The sequence below is a fragment of the Melospiza georgiana genome, chromosome Z, assembly GCF_028018845.1.
Source record: "Melospiza georgiana isolate bMelGeo1 chromosome Z, bMelGeo1.pri, whole genome shotgun sequence".
Classification (NCBI taxonomy): domain Eukaryota; kingdom Metazoa; phylum Chordata; class Aves; order Passeriformes; family Passerellidae; genus Melospiza; species Melospiza georgiana.
Window position 1 is genome coordinate 10,457,994 of NC_080465.1, and position 21,119 is coordinate 10,479,112.

Here is a 21,119-nt window from a genome sequence, read left to right on the forward strand (position 1 = left end):
TGACATTCTTTTACAGACCATGTAAATGTCCTAAGGAAAAAGTCTTTTGAAAGCTTATGAAATTTCCAAAGTTATACTCTGTGAGATAAAATTCTGAGGAATTGTGGCTTTTTTTTCCCCCTAGGAACTGTTCCAGCAGCTGTTTCTAAAGTTTCTAGAGTTGCCACATCATCAGTTTTACTAATATTAGCAGCAAATTCTGATCTGCTTGCTCTTCACACAGTTTTTTTTTCAGCAGATTGCTGAAGCAATTAACCATGGCTAACAAGGCAGTTTTTTACTTCTGACAGTGTTGTATACAGCCTTTATTGGACTACTGTACTTGAGGACAGGAATGAAAACTTTTTCTTAGCTCAAGTGGTTTATATAAAGTGTGTGTGGTAGGCCACGTAGGCTAGTAAGATGCTCTCATAAAGCAAAAACATCTGTGGTTCCTTGGTGTGGTAGTGTACAATAATGAAAAAAACATGCAAACGGTCATGGGAAACTTAGTAACTTTTACTTTAAGGGAACTGTGAGGTACTTGCAGTACACAGTGTAGTTTTTTTCATTAAATGTAATTTATGGCTATATATGCCTGAGTAAGACACAATTTAAAAATAGTTCCGTTACAGTAAATGGGCATAATTGCTTACTGCTGTCCTTGCAGAGGTCTTTCAGCAGCCTTTACGTTGCTGGGTCTGGAACTTGGTGCTAAATGAAGAAGGAGCAAGGCTGTAATAGGTGTAGAAGGGAAGGTGTGGTGTTAGACTTTTTCATAATAGGCTTTCAAATTTCTGGGCTTGGGGGAGGAGATGTTCCTATAAGAGAATAGTAGCCAGTTGTGAATTCATTGCAATTCCTCATTAGTATGCTATGATAAAATTCTTTTCAGTTTGTTTTGTGCTGCAGTAGTAAAGGGCAATTAATGGACAAGTAAAGTGGCCAACTACTAAATTCAGTGACTCTTTTGAATGTGTTTCAAGTCATATAAACTAAAGGGATTTAAAAGTCTTGTACTGATTTTGTCTGAAAAAAATACCATTATGTTATTTCCTTTGCAAAGAGGCGTCACAATGATACCTGTTTATTCATATGGCATTTAATACCAAATGAAACTGTGCATAGAAAAAGAAGCTGAGGTGGGCAGCTCTCTACAACTACCTAAAAGGAGGTTGTAGTGAGGTGGAGATTGGTCTCTTTTCCCAAGTAACAGGACAAGTGGAAATGGCATCAAGTTGTGCCAGATTGGCTGTTAGGGAAGATTTTTTTCACCTAAAGGATTGTCAAACACTGTAAGAGAATGCTCAAGGTAATGGCTGAGTCATCGTTCCTGGAAGTATTTAAAGGTGTGTAGATGTGGCACTTTGGGATATGGTTCAGTGGTTGGCTTGGCAGTATTTGGTTTATGGTTAGGCTTTATTGTCTTAAAGGTGTTTTCCAATGTAAATGATTCTGTGAATCCGCTTTGCTGTTTAATGAGGACACATATGAGAAAACATGATGTCATGCAGGGGTACATTAATATAGCAAGAGATGAGCAGATAAAAGCTGTTTGCACGAGAGGCTGGTAAGAGCTGTTCTGAAGGCACCTGGTTCAAAGGAATGAATAGTGGATTTCATCCGGAGGCAGGTGTCACTGAGGAAATGCTGCAGAGGTTGTGAATAGCACAGGAGAGCATACCTTACATGGGTAAGATAGGAATTCCAAACAGTATAAAGCAAAAGGGCAGTTAAGGTGATTGCTTGCTTGCTTGCTGGAAGGAAGTGTCGGAAGGAAGTGTCGGAAGGAAGGAAGGAAGGGGCTTGAAGGTATTTGAATATTAGAACAGACAAAAAAGATGGGTAGGGGATGGGGTGTGTTAAACAAGAAGGATAGGTTGGTGAAGATGAATGAGGAGAGCTTTTAAGGACAGGAAAGGGGAAATCAGTTTGGTAAGAAGCACCTAGAGATGGAAGAAGGTAGCAAGCTTCAGAAGAAGGAAATCTCCCAACAGAACCAGCACTTGGTGTGGAAGAAAAGTTGTCAATGGCTGGACAATGAACGCACTATTGGCCAGACAGGTGAGAGTACTTGTTCTGTCACAACAGAGAAGGTTTTACAAGAACCTTTAAGTATTGCTCCAAGTTGTTAGTAAGTAGTACTGGGATAGTTGTGTGCAAATCTGTTGTAGATTTGGCATTTTGGCAACTGGTAGAGAACAACTTGTGGAAAGGTATTTAAATTAATGAATAGATGTCAGACATCTGGAAGGGATATTTTAAGTGCTTTATTTCTTCTACTTTTCATACTTGTCCTTTTCCCCCATTTCTGTTGATATCATGAAGAAACTTCTAGGAAGAATGCAGATTATTAGATTTTTGGGGTTTTTTTTAAACCCTGACTTTCCCATGTGTTTGTGTTTATGAAGAATTTTCATCATGAAATTGTCTTGTTTTTTAAACTGTTTTGAGGGAATATGGAACACTAACTGGTGTAAGAAGGCATTTCTCCATTCCCATTAGCAAGAATTCTTACCATCCTTCCAAAAAGACAGAAGAGTAGCTTATATGGTAATGCTACTTGATTTTTTTAAATTTCTTTTTTTTTTTTTTGCATAAGTCTATAAGTACTGAGAAAAAGTTCCCACAAAAAATATAATTCATAGAGACATAATAGTAGAGAGCGCCTTGAAGGATGAGCAGTTTTTCTGTGAGAAGTAGGATAGTATTTCAGAATTTGTCAGGCCAATCATACTGCAGCATGTTTGAAGCCAATGGAGGTTTTCCTCATGTTGTGGTGATGTTCATAGTCTTTGGTTGAATATACATCCTGTTTGGAAGTGTAAATCAAAAAGATCTGTGATGCAAATTTGGATTTCCCTTATATGAGGTTTTTAGCAGAGTGTGTTTCCTGAGGCTATGGCTTTTGCTGGTCACTGGCATACTCTAGGTCTGAACACGAGTTGGTTGTACTTACTTGCACTCACTGGATGCATTTTGGTACTTACTTTTTTTTAAGAAGAAAGGCAAAAGTACCAAATACTTTGAAAGTCATAAACCACAAACACATCTTTTCTGATTTCCCTATTTTCTTGTTCTCCTTTCTTTTTTTAAGAAAGGATTTTTTCCTTTAAAAATGCGGATACAAAATCTTTCTTATTTGTTTCTCAATAACTATTTTCCCAGGCATGAGAAGAAGGTGGTTATGATTTTTTTGTTATTATTGTTTTTCATTCTTTTTTTCCCTCTGGAAGTCCACTCACTCATTTTTATGTGATCATTGTTTTAGATTTAACATCATTCTGTGCTTTTCTTATCGAGCTGTGTCATTCCATGACATACCACTCTATTATTCCTGTGTGAAGTTTTTTGTTATGGTCTTGTGATGCTACTTTTATAGACGATTTCTTTGTCTCTCTAAATGGTATACATGTCATATCAGAACATCTGACAAGGAGGCACAGCCTTGAAAGTTGCAGCTTAGAGAGGAGAAACTTCTATTGTTGTTTTAAAATACACTTGCCGGCCTGAAATTTCTTCGGGCAGTGAGGAGAGTGTGACGGAGAGAGCTGCTTATCCCTCCAAAATGTATCAATATGGTGGTGAAAATTGGCTGTAACTGTTGCAAGATGTAACTTGAGGCGTGGTTTGCTTCTTTCCAGAACACGGACTGGAAATGAGCATGAGCAGCAGAACTTGATTGCTGTTCCTGTTGTTGGCAGTTGATCATCCCCCTTTTTTATGGGAATTTTCACATACCTAAATAGCCCTCCAGCCTTTTTCTAGTACTTAGGCCTCTTCATACTTGTGTTGACAGAGGGCAGACTTTACAGAGGAGGAGTTTGAAGAAAAATGAATTTAAATTTTAAAAGAAATGTAATTTTTCTTATCATAGTAAGATTTCGTAATGCAGGCAAAATGTATATTTATGGTCAATCTAAAATTGTGGTATTTAGCTAGTTTTTTTATCATTCAGATTTAGGGAGAAATGGAATATGATTTAGTAGATATTTCTCCAACTTCATCATTCCTCTCCTGATGCTGTTTTATTTCATTTAATGAACTTGAAACCATTTTTCCTTAATTATTCCTTTATGCTTGCATTATAATAACAACAACTATATAGTGACATTGTAATACAGTTTTTGAAATTAATGTGTCTTACTACAAAATGAGTGTTGCTGTTGAATGACAGATGATAATAATGCATTTTCCTGGTAATATTAAGATACAAATATTTGTCAAATACTGTGATGCTGTAACATTGTACTGGCTTCCCATTCTTTTCCTGGCCTCTTGGTGCATGAGACTAGTGCAAGCTGAGGCCAGTTGAAGTAACTATAAAAGTATATTACATGAACAGTCTTGCACAGAAGAAGCTCTCCTTCTTCTGTCCCATTCAGCAAGTCATCTGTGTTCTGATTTCCCTTGAAGTTTCAATCATGAGATTAAATCATCAGTACAAACAATGTGATAAAAATAAAATGTATTGTACGTGTAAGTTGAGAACCAGCGATGGCCTGGCATGTTACAGCTTTCAGTCCAGTATTTCGTAAAGTTTCATATAGAATATGTAGTATAGATCATGAGTTATTCCTCTGTCTCTTTAGTTTTCATTGTGTTGTCCTTGGGTTTTGTTGTTTGTTATGCTTTTGGAGTGTTCTCAGTAACTGCAGTTCTGGCCCATGTTTCCTGCCTGTTTAGACAGTCAGGAGAGGGTGTTCTGTGGTTGGTTCAGAGCCACATGTGCTGGTGAGCGAGTATGCATGTCCTGTTCTCAGCCAAAACGGAAAATACTTGAATTCTGTGTTCTGCCATGCTGATGTTAGTTCACAACTCCTACATGACTATCAGTTTTCACAAAACATGTAGGAGCTGTGATGATTGGTCAACCTTGATTTCATTTTAATAAGCCCAAAAGTTTCCAGAGATGGATACTGACAGACAAGCAGTGTGCTGACAAAGCTAATTTTTTCAGAAACCAGGCTAACTAATATAATTCCAGAATACACAGTTTTGACATTCTGCTCTTTCAGAATAGCTGAGAAAAGTTGCAACATATTAGTGCTCAAGACTTGAAGTTTTTTGTGGTGACTTAGGAGGCCATACCACCATTATACTAGCATCTCTTAATCCCAAACCAAAGCAGTCACACCACCAAACATACCTCCAAATTAATACTGGAATCACTGTGATTGTATTTTGTATTTGTTAGGGGCAAAGGTTCGTATTCAGTTTTGATGCAATTTTCTTTTCGTCATGGCAGTTCAGCTCTACAGGTGTGGATCATGTTTGTGATCAATTTAATGAATGTAAAAAATTACATAGATTGTTTGTGAGTCACTAGTCAAGCTGTGCTTCAGATTGTGCAAGTAATGTAGACATTCATAACGTTGCCTTGTGATCAGCGCTCTTCCAGCTGCTTTTAAAAAGTTCACCATTTGAAAAAGAGTAGAAGCCCTCAGCACTCTTACTGTTTATTCATGCGTGTTCACCTTTGTAATTCTTACTTCACTACTGCAGGTTCTGCTGTTGCTGTCTTTCTGTAAAGTCAAAGCTTAAGGAGGCATGAAATTCACGTGTGAGTTCTAGCTAGAGCTCTGGTCTGATTAAGAAGTCCTAGACATCAAAGTCCATTGAGTTGAGCTTGTCTGTATTGAATGCCTTGATCACATCCTCCTTCAACATTCCACAGAAATATTTTTAGCGGAGTGATAGCTGGGGGTTTTCAAACTTGCTGATCAATTAAATACGGTTAGAAATTACCTTCAGGCGGTCCTCTGTTTTAGAAAACATGTATAGTTTCTATTCCCATGTGGATGAAGTAATATAGCTAATATAGCATTTTGAGGCTAGTTTGTAACAGTTATTTCTCATCTGGACGTTTACAACTACTGATGTGTATTTATGGTCTAGAAATGTGTCTAGCCATCTCATGGTGCTGGTTTGGACTTGAATGCTTTCTGAAGTACAGCGTGGAGTCTGACTCCATCCAGTGAGACACTGACTTTGAAGCAGCAAATCCATTAAATTTTGGTCTTTGGCAACAATCAAGTAATTCTAGGCTAGCCTTACTCCTTCCCAACTGTCTTAGATACTTGGAATTGCTTTTCAAAACCTTTTGATGAAAATGATCTTTTTTAGCATTTCCGAGTACTCACTGTGGTTTCCCCTTGGAGAAATTACACTAGAACTGACAACTGTTCTCCATGCAGGAGGAAATGCAGTGCTATACGGAATAAAGAAACCGATATTTCAGTGCTTCAGTTGAGAAAATACAAAGAAAGCAGCATGGGCAGACTGTGGAGGAAGGGTTTGACAGTAACTCACAAGGGGTGTGTGCATTACTTTTCCTGTGAGGAAGGTGGAAATTCGCCCAAGTGGGTGGTGTGCTTTTGTTCATTCGTCCTTAGCAAATCCCTTGGGAAAGCTGTCAGGGTGAGCACCCAGAGGCCTGAGAAGCTGCGGGTGTTTTGTTTTCCGGATGCTCTAGCCAACAGTGGCATTTCTGTCGACTTTGAGCAGCAGGGAGAAATAATTTAATCCAGAAGAATTTACCTCATGTTTAAGGAATTTTTGTATGTTCTGATAGTTGTATTGGGATAGAATTGAACCCGCTTGATTCATACTGCTCTCGTGTAGCTGCAGATGGCAAAGGCAAGATTAACATGACAGTGGTGTTGATTAACATGATGTTGGCACAAACAGTAATTGAAAAACTCTCCTCCTTAGCACTTTCTGTGTTGGGATTTGATCTTTATATTAAATGAAGAGATAGCTCATTTTTTGTAATCTGATTTGTTGTGGTCCATATCTCTGTCTTGTATTGAGTTCTTACTTTGCTCTTTGTGCTGGAGCTAGGTAACATTTATGTGTCCATACGGATCAGGAAACTGATCTGGCTGAAAATTCACCTTGTTTTGGTTTTTTTTTAATATATTCTTTTTTGCATTATATATTTGTATAAAACTGTTCTGGAACTGAGCACTGATACTGCTCACAGGTGTGTTTTATGTTTGTGTTTTGTGTTTGTGTTTCTTGCTGCCTTTGCCACCCTACTTACATGTGTTTTTATAATGAAATGTATGAAGCTGTATTAAGTATTTCTGCCTAGTTCCACATATTTTGACATGCATAAAATATATACTGTAATACAAGGATTCTTTTTGTAAAAAAAAAGGAAGAAATAGAACTTGGCAATTGCTAGCTTTTCCTAAGAATCTAAAAACCATTAGATCTTTCAAGCTGGAATTCCAGATAACAGAGAGAAATATTTGTAATGAAGTTCCAGAAACATTTTTTCACTTAGATTATTCACTCATAAGATTATGTACTATTGTTAGTTCTGGCTAATTTGTGATCCGACTGCAGGTGTTTTGAATTTTAAAACTCTGTGTTGCCAAATAGCACCAAAAATTAACATTGAGAATACTCTGTTACCATGGTAATGTCTTTGTTAGAAGACTGCCAAGTAACTATAAAGTGAAACCAATGCTTTTGATGTGCCTGATATTAGGAAGGGAAAGAAGATCAGTAAGAACTGAAACATTACTGAGTTCCATGGTTTTTTTGCAGGTATTGGAGACACCTTGAATATTTATCTTAAACTTTTCACTTTCTTTTTATTGCTTGATTTGGAGTTTTTAAAGCTGGATTTCTTGCTTTGACACTTGCTGATGTCTAACTTAAGCAATTTGTAAAGATTTGTAGAAAAGGCCACTGTACAAAACACAAGTGATTTTGGTATATTTTTAGTGACTTTTTCCCTTTCTACTTTAGTAGCACTGTTTAAACTTGAGGGAGTTCAAAAGTAAATCTCTTACTGCAGTAAAATCTAAAAGCTATTGTGTGCCTACAGGCATATATAAATAATTTTTTCCTTTTGCTTTGAGCCATTTTGATTCTAGTAGATCAGGCTCTCATTTCAACCTCCTAGCCTTCTCTTGGCATGAAGGGAATTTATGAGGGCTCAAGTATATCCTGTACCTGCAATTTCATCTTTTTCCTGTCATTCATTCACTAGACCCTGGTAAATGGTAGTTTGTCAATAGCAATATGAATTAGTGGCCTTGGTTCTTGATGTTTTCTCCTTGTTATTCACTCTCACATGTGACCCTCATGTCAAATAAATCCTGTTAGCCTGGAGAGTACAGGAAGAAACTGAAGTGGAAAAGCAAGCTCAGAACTACTATCTTTTTTTCCAGGCATCAAGTGATAGAAAAGACATAAGAGACCTTATATTGCACCTTATATTGAATTTGGATGTGCCTATGTAAAATTATAGAACACTGCTTTAGGAACATTGTCTTCAAATTGTAGAAGAAATATTTTTGCAATTGTCTGCAAAACTGTCTTGTTGAAGACAGTTTTCACAGACACTATACTGTGCTGAGGGAGAGGCTGGAGGCCTCTGTTTAATGAGTGTGTATTTGTTCAACATTATGGATATTTCACAATGTTTTAAACTTTTATAATAAGGGGTTTTTTCACTAGATGAGGTTATATGCAGTGTCCTTCCTTGAAGAGAACAGAATGATTTGTCTTTTCTGCTTTCTTGTACCAGAACTAGGAGTAGATTGTGTGCTGGCATAAAGCAGAAGTGGATGAAGAAATTGTGGTCTGTCTAGTGCTGGTTGTTTAAGGATTTAATAATTTAAGTGCATTATTGGGTCAGGACCAAAATATTCAGTACCTCGTGGACTGAAGCCCAAGAAGAACAGTTGTATATGCTTCAGACTGCTCTGAAGAAAAGAACATGTCCATTCGTTTATTGGCTTTCGTGCATTTTGAATAGCTGGGGCTGACTGTGTAAGTTAACTTCTATTAAGTTTAGTCAAGAACAATTTGAGATATTTGAGGTCCTTCAGATATTTTCATATACGGTATTAGCTTTTGTATGTGGTAATATTAAAAAAAGCTTTTCCTTCACAGTTTTTGTTCAAATAAAATACATTCAAACAAGTCATAGGTAGAAACATATTAGTGCTTCTCTCAATCCATTGGATTTTTTTTTGTTTTGAGTAATGATTTGGTTTTGGGATATTTTTTTTGTCAAGTACATTTGATACCATAGTTCAGAGTAGACACGTACCTTTCTTGATACATCTACAAATCTTTAGTCACACTTTTTTGTTTTTCTAATTGGCTGAACATTAGCTTAGTTTGGAGTCATGTTGCTTGTACAGACCTCAAAACAAGTTTCAGAAGTGGCCAAGTATAACATTTTATTCTAATGTAATGCTTGTTTGAGAACTTTGCTGCTGTTGTCTTAAAAATGTGAAGGCAAATATCTTTGACTAGTCATTTGAATTTGAATGTATAATTGTACCTACACTGTCATTTTATCCACATTCCTTGGTGTTTTTCTGCCATCCCTGATATGAGGACTGTTTTGTGGTAATACAAACTTTCAGCCTAAACTAGCCTTCTTAATGTTTTATCTAAAAGTGCCTTACATTTATCTTAAAGAAACTTGAAAATTTTCAAACAGGTATTTTTGGAACAGCTTAATTATGTGGGAGGCTCTTAAAATAACTTCCTCTTCTATTTTACATGTGTTTTGTCTTGTATTATGTAGAATAACAGCGCCCCATTAATTTAAAAGGGATCATGTCTGTGATCAGAAGCCCTTTCCTAACACTGTCTAACACTGATTTAGGAATTGATTCAGCCCTTCCAAGACTTTTGTTAGTCAAAAGTAATTTGTAACTGCAAGTGAAATACCAGTGTCAAAATGGAACTACTTCATGGAAAAACCCTAGAGAAGACTTAAGAGGTACAATTAAGTAATCCTGTGTCAGTTTCTTTCTTGGCGCAAGAAGGGCTTGGACATGCTGAGGATTGGGAAGGTCTGATTGAACTTCCACACAAAAATACAAATCTCTGGGAATGGCTTTTAACCCTTTGGAGCCAGGTATAATCTGAAATAGAAAGCAAAGTCGTTGAAGTTATTAGATTCTCCTTTTCTCAGCTGTGCATTCTGGGCTAAATACAGTCCTTGTGATGTCTTTAAATACACACTCGTTCTTTATTATTTGATAGAAATCACCCTCTTGGTTTGACATGTGCCCTCTGGTGTCTTTGTACTGTGTGAGTGGTACCCATACATTAAAGTTGGGGCTGTTTTCATTGCCAGATGAGTACTGGGAGCGTGTGCCAAGTATCATGTTAGTGTAGGCTGTGCTGGAGCCAGCAATTCCTGTTACAGTCTCCCTCAGTAATGCACACTCCTAGGAAAAGGTGAGTTACAGGAGAGTTTCTAGGTCTTGTCTGGCTTGTCATCTGCTGATCCCGTGCTGTGCTCTTTGTTTGCCCTTTTTAGAAAGGGCAGCAGCAGCTCCCATCTGCCTGCGGCTTGAAATGGTTTGTGTGCTGCTGGCTGGTACATGTCAATGCTTACTGAAGGTGAAAGCTGTTGGATTGATGGTTGCCTCTCTTTGTGGAGTACCATTGGTCATGGAACTTCTTGGACTTCATCTTTGTTTAGCGTCTGTAGCAATGTAACTACATTTTGCATTTGTTTCGTAAAAGGGCATAGTGCTAAATGGATGATTTTTGTTCATAACCATAGCTTTTGAAATATGCTTATGTGCATTCTATATGTTACTACCTAGGCTTGTTTTCAAAAGTAAGTTCAAATCTTTTGTAATTTCTTTTGTATTTAATAATTGATATGTAGTCTATATTTGCTATTACTTTGATGTCATCTATTAATAATGTGTGAACGCAGACATTTGGTGGCATTAATGAGGAGGTATAGTTTAATTGTCTCATAAATAGTATTTCCAACATAGTAAAGAACTGTCTTCAACAAAGGAAAACATCTCTTGTTCTTTCTTCAAAGAAATCCTTGAAGTGGTTATTTCCACATGCAATTGCAGACTTCCTTAATTTCCAGGAATCCTAGATCCTATTGATAGAGGAAATTGTTTGGTTTGTGTTTTGCTTGTTTATAATTATTCTTTAGTGCTTACTGTCACTGCTGAGTACATTAAAAATCCTTGTTGCCTAGTCTTAAAGCATAAAGTCTGATCTGTACTTAGACTGTTGCCTTTTTATGTTTCAGTGCAAAGACTTCTCCTTATCTTACTGTCTTTCCTAGAACTATTTATAAAAACTACCTTATTATGAATAAATATTTGTTATTATTTTTTGAAATATGACTATTCTTGGTGGTGTGTTGGGGTTTTTTTGTTTATTTTGTTTGTTTTGGCTTAGTTTGGTGGTTTTTTTCCTACTGATGGCGAAGTTGCTGCTTTCCTTTTGTAATATAAGAGAGCAGGGCCTACCCTGGTGGTCTAAGCCCCATTGTTTCAAGCACACTGTAAATCTGAAGCTAAACTTTTTTGATTTCTTTCCCAAAGAGCTGACTGCTTTCTTGAGAACGTTATGAGTACTTCCAAGAACAGAGTTGAGGCATACTGTCCCGTGTGAAATAAGTGACTGGATTACTTAAATTGATACTCCTAGTCTGCCAAGGAGCGAATACCTTCCCTCATTCCTGCTGTCATGTCTATACAGCCTTCACGGGCTGGCAGCAGAGGAGGCTGAAGTTTGGCTCTTGTAGGCCCTGGAAACATGCTGTGTGTGCATTAGTATTTCTGTTAAAAAATACCTGACAAAACATTTTTGAGAGCAAGTTAAATGTACTTCATGTTTGCATACACAGTAACTAATATGTAAAGTATGAGTTACTTAAATTCCAGTACGTTTCTAGCTTATGAATGTTTTTAGTGGATGTTAAAAAAAAATAGAGAATAAAAAATCCCAAACTAAAAACAAGCTCCCCACCCCAGACGTTCTAAGAAGGCATACACAGTTTTCCTCTGACATTCCAAACATTCCATTGAATGTACCAATATGTATGTATAGTATTGGTGTTCAGACAGAAGCTGCATTTTTTTTCTTTTTTCCTTTAGAAGATGTACTATAGGGACCTATGATAATTTCATTCAATGTCTTATAAAAAAGAAATACCTACATCTATCACCTTGATGGCAAATGGTGATGTTATTGGTTTCTTCCTTAGCATGTAAAGTCTCGAGCAGTGCTGCTGTGTAGCAGAAACTTGGCACTTGGTGCTTCTTGGCATGTGGTTTCTGCTGTAAACTGCAGCTTTTGTAGGTAGATCTGTGTGTACAGTTACTTTTACTAGGGTAACTAAGGTAAGTACTGACCTTTCCTGTAACAATTTTTGGAACAGGATACCACATTTAAGTCAGTTATTTTTATCCAAAAAACCTCCCTTACCTTTTTATTTCTCATGATGCAAGTGACTAGCGCTGCCCCCGTACAATTCCCCTCCCTTGCTTCTCAGAGGAGTACTGCTTCCCGTGTTCTTTCACTTGCCTGGCAGAGGCAAGGCTGACAATTAGACATGCCCCTCTCTGGAAATTGTTTTGCTCTGATTCAGCCTTCAGTTAAGCTACTGCTGAATACCATTCAGGCTTAACAACCTGATTCAATCAGTACTCTAAGCTACAAACATAGTCAGTTATGCAAAGGATGTGTTCTGCCTTCCTTTTGTTTGCTTAAGTATCACCTTTATGGTCTGTGCACAGGTGTATATGTACTGGCCGACTCCCCATCACAGGTGTGAAGTACTGCTCTGTGAGCTTTGAAGATTTTTCTGGGTTTTTTTGTTCAAGTCTGATGTAGGTTTGTAGTACTAATATTCTTGACCTAACTAGGTGGTAGAGTCATCATCAATCTGTCATTTTGATGTTATCGCTGAGAAATTAGAATAGAAATCTGATGTAAAGAACTTCTTTGAGAAGGAGGTGCCAACTTAATTTTGGAACTTACCCACTGGATAAATTTATGATAAATTTGGCTTTTGTCAGAAAGACTGATTTTTTTTTGTTTGTTTTAGTATTTCATGTTATTCTAAGTTTAACTGTCAAATATATAATTTTAATAGACATAGTAAGATATATATGTATAATTAAGGGGGAAGTTGAGTTGTAAAAATAAAGGATCACTATTGACTCCCTGTATCTGTAGTGTTCACCATTAGACACCACCTGGGCTTAAGGTTTTCCATTATGGAATTTAATTGTTAAAGATTGGAAAGATTTCTTTGTTCATCCTATCTATCTAATAATAATAATGAGAGTTCTTTCTTTGTTATTGGGTTGAGAATTAAGACCAAAATATCATTTCCAAATTTTCTGTAAAACTGCCTGCTTTAAATTTGGGAACAGAGTAGTGGGTAGGATGGCAGGTTGAGACAGACTGTAGCAAGTTAGAAACCACTTGGACTTTTGTTTTGAACAAGAATGAATTCAAATATATAACAGGAATTTAATATCTCAAATTTTGTTCCATAATAAATAATGTCAATTTTTGAGAGTCTTTCCTTAACACTTGATGTTTAATAATTGAAATGCTTTTATGTATTATGCACCAATGGACTTAATGTACTGCTGGTGTTTCTCTGGGACAAAAGTAAGCTAAGTGAAGGCAAAAGGTGAGACATTTCAAATCCCTAGCTCAGTCTAGCTCTAAGAATAATATTAAAGTATGGCTAGTTAGGAATGTCTTGTCTTCTGTTTAGACCTCAGACACATTTTTAGACTGTTGGTTATTCTTCCACTGATGTTTATGGAAGCAGTTTGATTTTAATGTAACTCTGAATGCATTTGAAATGAGATTTGGTTAGCAGGGAAATGCACTCTTATTTTTAAAATATTTGTCTTTGTTGAACTAATTTCTAAAATTTAAAGCAATGTAATGAATGTATTGTATATGGAACGTAATCAAGGAAAACAGTTTCTAATGTCTTCCATATTTCTCACAGGTTGTGAAGATGAGAAAAGATGTGAAGAAGGCCAGAGTCCTCACTATTCGCAGACTAACCAGACACATCGGGAAATTAAAATCGAAAAAGTCAGTTTTAAATAATAGTGGTTTTTTGTGGTTTATAAATAAGGCACTGTTTTAATTGTTTTCACAAAAATTGAAAAATGGGAGAAAAATGTACTACATTTAAAACTTAAGGCACTAAAGCACATATTTGTCTTATTTTAACTTAATTTTAGACTAAAAATGCAAACTAAAAGGAGTTTCATAAAGCACAATCGGGATTACTTTTTTAATGGGATTTAGTGTATTGGAAGGTAATCTGAATCAGTTACAGAACCTTTTACAGCACATCTCAAAGTGTCAGATTAGATTATTCTGCTGTTGAATTTAAATTGCACCAAATTTTCTCACTGTAGTTGTCTTTAGATTTGTGTAGCAAAAAATACTTCATTTGCATAGATATACAGGTTATACTTGATTATTAGTAATTACTAATAATTAATTCTTATATGAACAGCTTAAACAATATATTGTAGATTATGTTTTTAGAGATTACTGGCCTGAAATAATTTAGCACATATCTTGGAGATGGTGTGAGATACATCTCCTACTGTGTTCATAGTGTAAATTGTGAGGATACTCTCACAATTTTAGCAAGTTGTCCAAAATAAGAAGCAAATCCAATGAACTTCCATATTTAAATGCTCCAGATCTTAAATCGGAATTATATTTGAGTGGGTCAGAAATACTGTATCAGAAAATACAAAACCACAATTCATATGAAGCAGTCACCCATTCTTGAATATGAATTGTGGTTTTGTATTTTCTGATAGAGTAATTTTTGTTTTTCACATAGTTCTGCTAAATCCTCAGTTTTTCCTCTGCTGTTCAGTACAGCAAAAGCTTTAGGCTATGTTCAACTCTTTGCTAAAATGTTCACTTGCCAATAAGGGATTGTGTTTGTGCACCATCTCCTGATTTTTTTTTATTTTGCTACTTAGTATTGCTAGAGAGGAAACAAAGTTACTAAACTGAGATTTTTTTAAAAATAATTATAGACTTCATTTGCAGGGGTTCAGAAGACTTGAAATTAAAGAACCAAAAACGAGTTGAGAGATTAATAGAAGAAATCCATGCCATGAAGGTAATACAATGTTTAAATAATTCAGTATTAGAGACAACTATTTTAAGTCTGTTTTCTGAGACTGCGTTACTGAAACTTTAAGTATTTTCAGAGTAAGCTTGAACATTAACACAGCTAGCAAATTGTGAGTATTTGCATTTGTCAAGGTGTTAAACAGTTTGAGTCTTAAACGTTCCAGGCCAAACATGAATTTGCTTAGCAGTGTGTGGTGTTCGAAGTTTTTACTGTAACAGTTAAAGCACAGAATCTGAAGTTCTTGTGCCGCTCAGGAGTATGGTGAGGTATTTTGTGTGTCTGACAGTACAGTATCCTCATTGTCTGTCCTGCAAGCTCTGAATATCATGCCATTTGTATTTGGTTCTATAGTAATTTCAAATTGTAGCTTTAAGGGACTTGAGTCAGATATGTTTTTAGCATTCAGCCTTGCTGTTAATTGATACAGTGTTTGTATCTAATATGTTATGACATCAAGAAAATGCTTCAGAAATTTTATAACTTCATAATGACTTGTGCTAATCTCTCAGTTTTAGTTGATACCACATAAAATTATGTGTGGTGAAATGAGTTATAAATTCCAATCATAGGACTTGAGCACAAGTCCTATATAGGTCATGACAAATGTTTTCTCACAATATGACTGTTTTGATTATTTCCTTGACAAGTGTAGTTGATAACTGTAGTGATTATATCATTACACTACTATTTTATGCTTATCCTGGGAGCACACAGTATTTCTGTTTGTTTTTAACATTTCTTTTTTTTTCTCAACCTTGCAAAGATCTTAGTCTTCAAAAAAGGCTAATAACAGGAAAGGCTTCATTGACCAATTTAGATGTGCTTTGTGCCAAATTGATCAAGTAGAATCAGTATTAAGCTAAAAATCTTAATACTTCTAGGAAGAATCTTCATAAACCAACAAAAGGGAAAAGAAAATGGGCAGCACTTCTCAATCACTATGACAGTAATATTGAGGCACTCTGCATTACTGACTTGCCATCAGTCTTAAACTTGATCTTGTATTTGCTTCTTTTTCTCTGTGTTTTTGGTTTTTTTTTAATAGTTTGATTACATTGTTTTTTAATGCCAAGTATGTGTGTCTCAGTTTCTAAGAGAATGATGATCAGGTGTGCTGGAGCACTGAGCTCAGAAGCCCATGTTTTTTATGGGGCTTTTGTGAGTGTTCTTGAGGGAGTTTCACTGCAAGATTTGTTCTGCACACATTTACCAGGAGTCTTTGTTTTGTCCACATTGTACTTTTCCTGCCAGGATCCGGATCATGCAGACATCTTAAAGCCTGCTTGCACTCAGGACTGCATTGGCCAAGTACATTCAAGCATTGCTTCAGTTGGCATTAACATGTACAGGGCTTGTAAATGGTAGCTTTAAGAGTGGCTGTCAGGGATGGAAAGACTTGTAGTCTAGAAAGCTGAAGGCAAGTTTTGCCCTGAAATAGTTTATAGAAAGGGAGGAGTCCTCAAAGTAAGCAGTTGAGAAGGAAGAACTCTCCTGCTTCCTGGGTAGATGCACTTGATTATCTGTAAGTTGAAATTAGTAAATGCACTTGGTTATCTGAAATTTTAAGTGCTGTAAGTTGACTTTATTGTTAAAAACAATGCACTGTTACATTAATATTTAATAGGAAGAAGGTTTGTTTACTTGGAGATTTTTAGACTTCAAAAATGCATAAGTTGACACTTACTAGCTTTACAGGATATTTGTTTCTTAAATGAAAGAAAAACTCCTGTTTCTTATTAATCACTACCTAAAAGGCACAAGTCGTATATGTATTTTTTCAACCACTGTTGATTTCTGTACTAACAGAGATTTTTAGAGTTGACATTGCAATATTCCTCATTAAGCATGGAAGAAGTGAAAAAGACAGCTTTCACACTAACTAGTAAGGTTATTTCAGATGACTGGAGGATTTTATGTTGGTGAAATCTCACTCCCAGCAACCTTTTGTCTTAAGTTATTAATCATAAGATTCATAAAAACACGTTCACATAACTCAAATTATGAATTTGAGAATTTTAAGGAAAAATTGGACACAATAGAAATAGAAAATTATCTATAAAGTTGCAGTTTAGAGCAACTAAGGTTTGAGTTATTCTAGATTATTTTAACAGTTTTAGTGGGTGGATCTCAAACACATGCTAGGGGAAATTCAAAATCCTTTCAAAGTTGATGGATTGTGTGGTGGATATGGCAATTTTTTGTGTTCTTTAACAGCAAGAGGTTGTCCATTAACTTCTCGTTATGTGTTTTATCTAAGAAAAAATGCCTCTTCTCTCTTAGAGGATGATTAGTCTTTAGGAGCTGCAAACTGCAAAGAGCAGTTCAGTGGAAAAGACAAAAAATCCAACAAAATAATTACAGCAGCCAAAGTGGTTTGGAACCAGAAAATGGATGTTGCACCAGAATCTGATAGTGTGTGTATTTTCAGGACAAAATATTTATTGAAGTGGTAACTTACAACTTCTGGAAATTCTTTGTTGGTTGAAGGCCTGAAGGCTTTCTGTAGGTTGAAGAAAATAGCACAGGTTTTTTCCAAGTTCTTCCCAGTTGTCAAAGTCATGATTTGACACTGGCTAAGCACCAGGCACCCACGAGAAAAACTATTCACTTATATTCCTCTGCTACAGTTGAGCATAGGAGACAGAAAGAAAGACTCAAGGACTCATGGGTTAAGGTAAGAATTAGGAGAAAACATTCCAAGGGCAAAACAGGCTCAAAACTTTAAAAGGTGTAAAGAAAAATTTGTTAACATAATTTAAAGAGGTTAATTAGAATTGAAATAAACCTTGAGAACATTTTCGTCCCTCCAGCCTCTCCTTCTTTCACGCTGACAGTACAGAGAGACAGGGTGTGGGAGTTTTGGTCAGTTTTTCATCTGAAATCTTTCTTCAGTTTGCTTAGGCAGAGTCTCTCTGCTATGCCATGGGGTCCTGACCAGGGGAGACAGTTGTCTGTGAACTTTTCCAGCGTGGTGCTAATTTTGATGAACAGCAGTCCTGCCCAACCTGCTCTAATGTGAGTCCCTCCCCCAGGCAAAAGAGTTTTCCCAAACTACATGGTGTGGGTCATATTAGTTCATGGGGTATATGTAAGTCTTTGAAGGATAAGCTGCTCTAGTTCGGAAGCAAGGTTTCTCAGTCTCTGCAAGCAAGGGTCTACGCTCTCTGTTCTGGTTTCCTATTCCTATGTATTTCCTATACAGCTTTTCAGCATGCACCTGCTCCAGCATGACAACTGTTTCTCACAGGCTGCAAATGGTTCTCTGGATCTCCCATGCACTTCCTGAGTTACCAGGAAACAGTTTGTTGTATTATAGTCCTTGCCATAGCTTGGAAAAAAATCTCAGCTCCGACATTTGGAACACCTCCTCTCCCTCCCTCTGTTCACTGCAACCTTAGTGTTACCATGTTGTTCTCCTCATGTGTCCTCACCTTTTCCTTTTCTCTGGCTTGGAAGAAAATTGTTGTCTGCAGGTTGGTTTGTTCTCAAGTTCTGTCAATTGAAAAGTTCTCACAGGATTTTGCAGTGCTGAAAGGTTGATCTCGCCTGGGCTCTGTATCGAGGAATTGCTCATTATGCCCCTCGCTGTCAGACACGTGCGCCCCACTGGCAGTGCATGGGCTGTGCCAGCTGCCGCGATGCTGGCACCGTTTGGCACCTCTCTTCATGTGGGGCGGTGAAAAGGAGAAGCCGCTGCTGCCCCCACTGCCCTCGTGCCTGCAGCGTGGCTGGCTGGAAGCAGCTCAGCAGGCAGAGTTCACGGCGAGCTGTGCCGAGGGGCCGTGCTGCATGGCCCCAGCACCTCCCCACCCCGTGGAAGAAGAGCAAAGACTGAGTGTGGGTTTTGCCTTCTTAAATATGTCATTGCAGAGGTGTTACCAACTTCACTAATTGGGTCAACAATACGTCTGTCATTAGAGCCTTTAGGGATTGGCTTCTCTGGGCATAGTAGAAACTTTATGGAGCTGCTCTCAGAAGATGCTTCTGTGGCTTTCCCCATCCCCACTAAAGGCGGACACAGTCTCAAGTTGCGTCAAGGTAGATGTAAGTTAGAAGTAAGAAGGAAATACTTCACAGAAAGAGTGGTCAGAAACTGGAATCATTTACCCAGTGAGGTGGTGGAGGCATCATCCCTTGAAGAATTCAAAAAAAGACTGGATGTGGCACTTGCTGCCATGATCTAGTTGAACAGTTAGAACATCGGCTGGACTAGATGATCTTATAGGTCTCTTCCAGTCTTGAAAATTCTGTGATTCTGTGATTGTGTTAAACCAATACACAAAGATGCCTCTTTCCAAACATCAGTCCTTTTTCTTCCATCATCGAAAACAGACCCAGACCTCCTTTCTCCTTATCATATATCCAGGAAAAAAAAAAGAGCCACCTGAAGACTGTTGGCAGCAAAGTCTTTGGAAGGACTATATATGTTCTGATGACCTCAGAAGACATTATTGATGGATTCCATTTTACAGGGAGTTGGGTTCAGTCTTAGGGAAGAAAGACTGAATGTCTGCAACCTTGACACAGTTGTCTGTTTGCTGAAGTTTTTAATCCAATGGCTTAAGTTTCTCTTACTCAGAAAAAAAAAAATCTAATGGTTTGAAATACTAATCAGGGACAATTCTTTGCTTTAAGAATTACGTTTCTCAGTTCAGCTGCCTGTAAATTTTTTGAGCCTGCAGCTCAGCAGGATTTCTGTGAATAAAACAAATTTGAACTTTCAGTTACAAGATTTTAAATTCTCTTTCTAGATCTTTTCTGGATTTTAACGTTCTTTAACTTCTCTTCTTCTTTTTCTAGTTTGTATCTCTACTAACTACAGTCTGATACAACAGGAAGGACAAAACGCTTACTGTACTTGCAGTTGTATTACTGACTCTCAGGGATGCTGTTTTCCTGTCCTCAAATAAATTGTGAGCAGACAGTGCTGACATAATATCACTTTAAACACCCTGTTTCCTCGAAGTGAGATGGTATAAAATGCTTTCACTTTTTTTAATAGAGTGTCCATGTCTTTTTTAATATGCTCTACATAGTTGCGCATGCACAATTCTGCATATATAATGAAAATCTATGAATTGTTGGTGCTGGGCTGTGATGAAAAACCTTTTGTTACTTGAATTTGCAAATAGTATATATTGTATTATTGTTAGAATGGTATTTAAATATTTTATTCTCTATATTCTCATTGTTAGAACTAAAGAATAAAAAAATCTTAACCGGAAAATACAATTAAAAGTGTCTCAGGCACAACAATCAATGTAAACACTGTGAGAAATGAGAGCAGTTAAAGTTCCAGCTACATGGATGCAGGAACTGGGTTAATTGCACGAGTTCTCAAAGCTATTGGAATAATACACTGTTTTTTGAGTTCTTGAGTTTTCATTTTTCCAAAACTGTACAAATATTTATTCCAGAATTCATGAAAGATGGGGGAAAAGAATGGTATGATCCTTTTAGACTTCTCTGAAATGTTAAATTCTGTATACTTACGGATACTTTTTTACTTGTTTGTCAGGCTTGAGGATACTATCAAAATGGATTAATTATCCATGGTAGAGTACTGCTTTCTATGTTTAAGAAGCTCTTATTTTTTGAAAGTTTCTTGACACAAAAATAACAGATTGTCCAGTGATTTCTTAGCAATGTGTATCTTACCTTGAGTTGTTGGAATTTCTTGCTGAGAAAAGATCTTAATATAATAGTTGTTCCCTTACCAGGTGTCTAGGTATACTTTTGCCTTTATATTGCAACAAAAATCTTGTCATTATCTTGTCATCTTGCAACAAAAATCTTATCATGATATCGCAAGATGTTGCTATATCATGTTTGGGCGATGCATGCCCATTGAGAAAATATGGACAAAAGGCAATTTGCAGTGCTTAAAGGGAAAATGCTTCCCATTTGTCAGGAATGAGCTGCAGTTGGTTTCCCTATTCAAGTGTCTTGGAAAGATATGTTCTCTGTCCTGAAAATTATCACTGGAGAAACAGATTAGTTAATACAATGAGTGATTTTAGTACACTTAAACCACAGTATTTATCACAGAATAATGAATTCAGTAAAAGAGATAAAGGAAAAAATAACGCTTTACATTATTTTATTAGTTTTATATTCCAGCAAGATGTTAACAGAAGTAGACTTAAATACTATGGTTTTGAGAGCCAAATTATTTTATAGAAGTAGAACCTCAGTT

General features: G+C 36.7%; 1 protein-coding gene across 1 annotated transcript in view; it reads left to right on the top strand.

Moving 5' to 3' along the window:
* SRFBP1 (serum response factor binding protein 1) overlaps positions 1-21,119 on the top strand; it is a 68,094-nt gene that overhangs the window by 8,584 nt on the left and 38,391 nt on the right. Inside the window, exons 2-3 of the mRNA XM_058043738.1 lie at positions 13,760-13,848; positions 14,836-14,908. Of these exons, the coding sequence (XP_057899721.1) occupies positions 13,760-13,848; positions 14,836-14,908 (162 nt within the window). The remainder of the gene's footprint in view (positions 1-13,759; positions 13,849-14,835; positions 14,909-21,119) is intronic.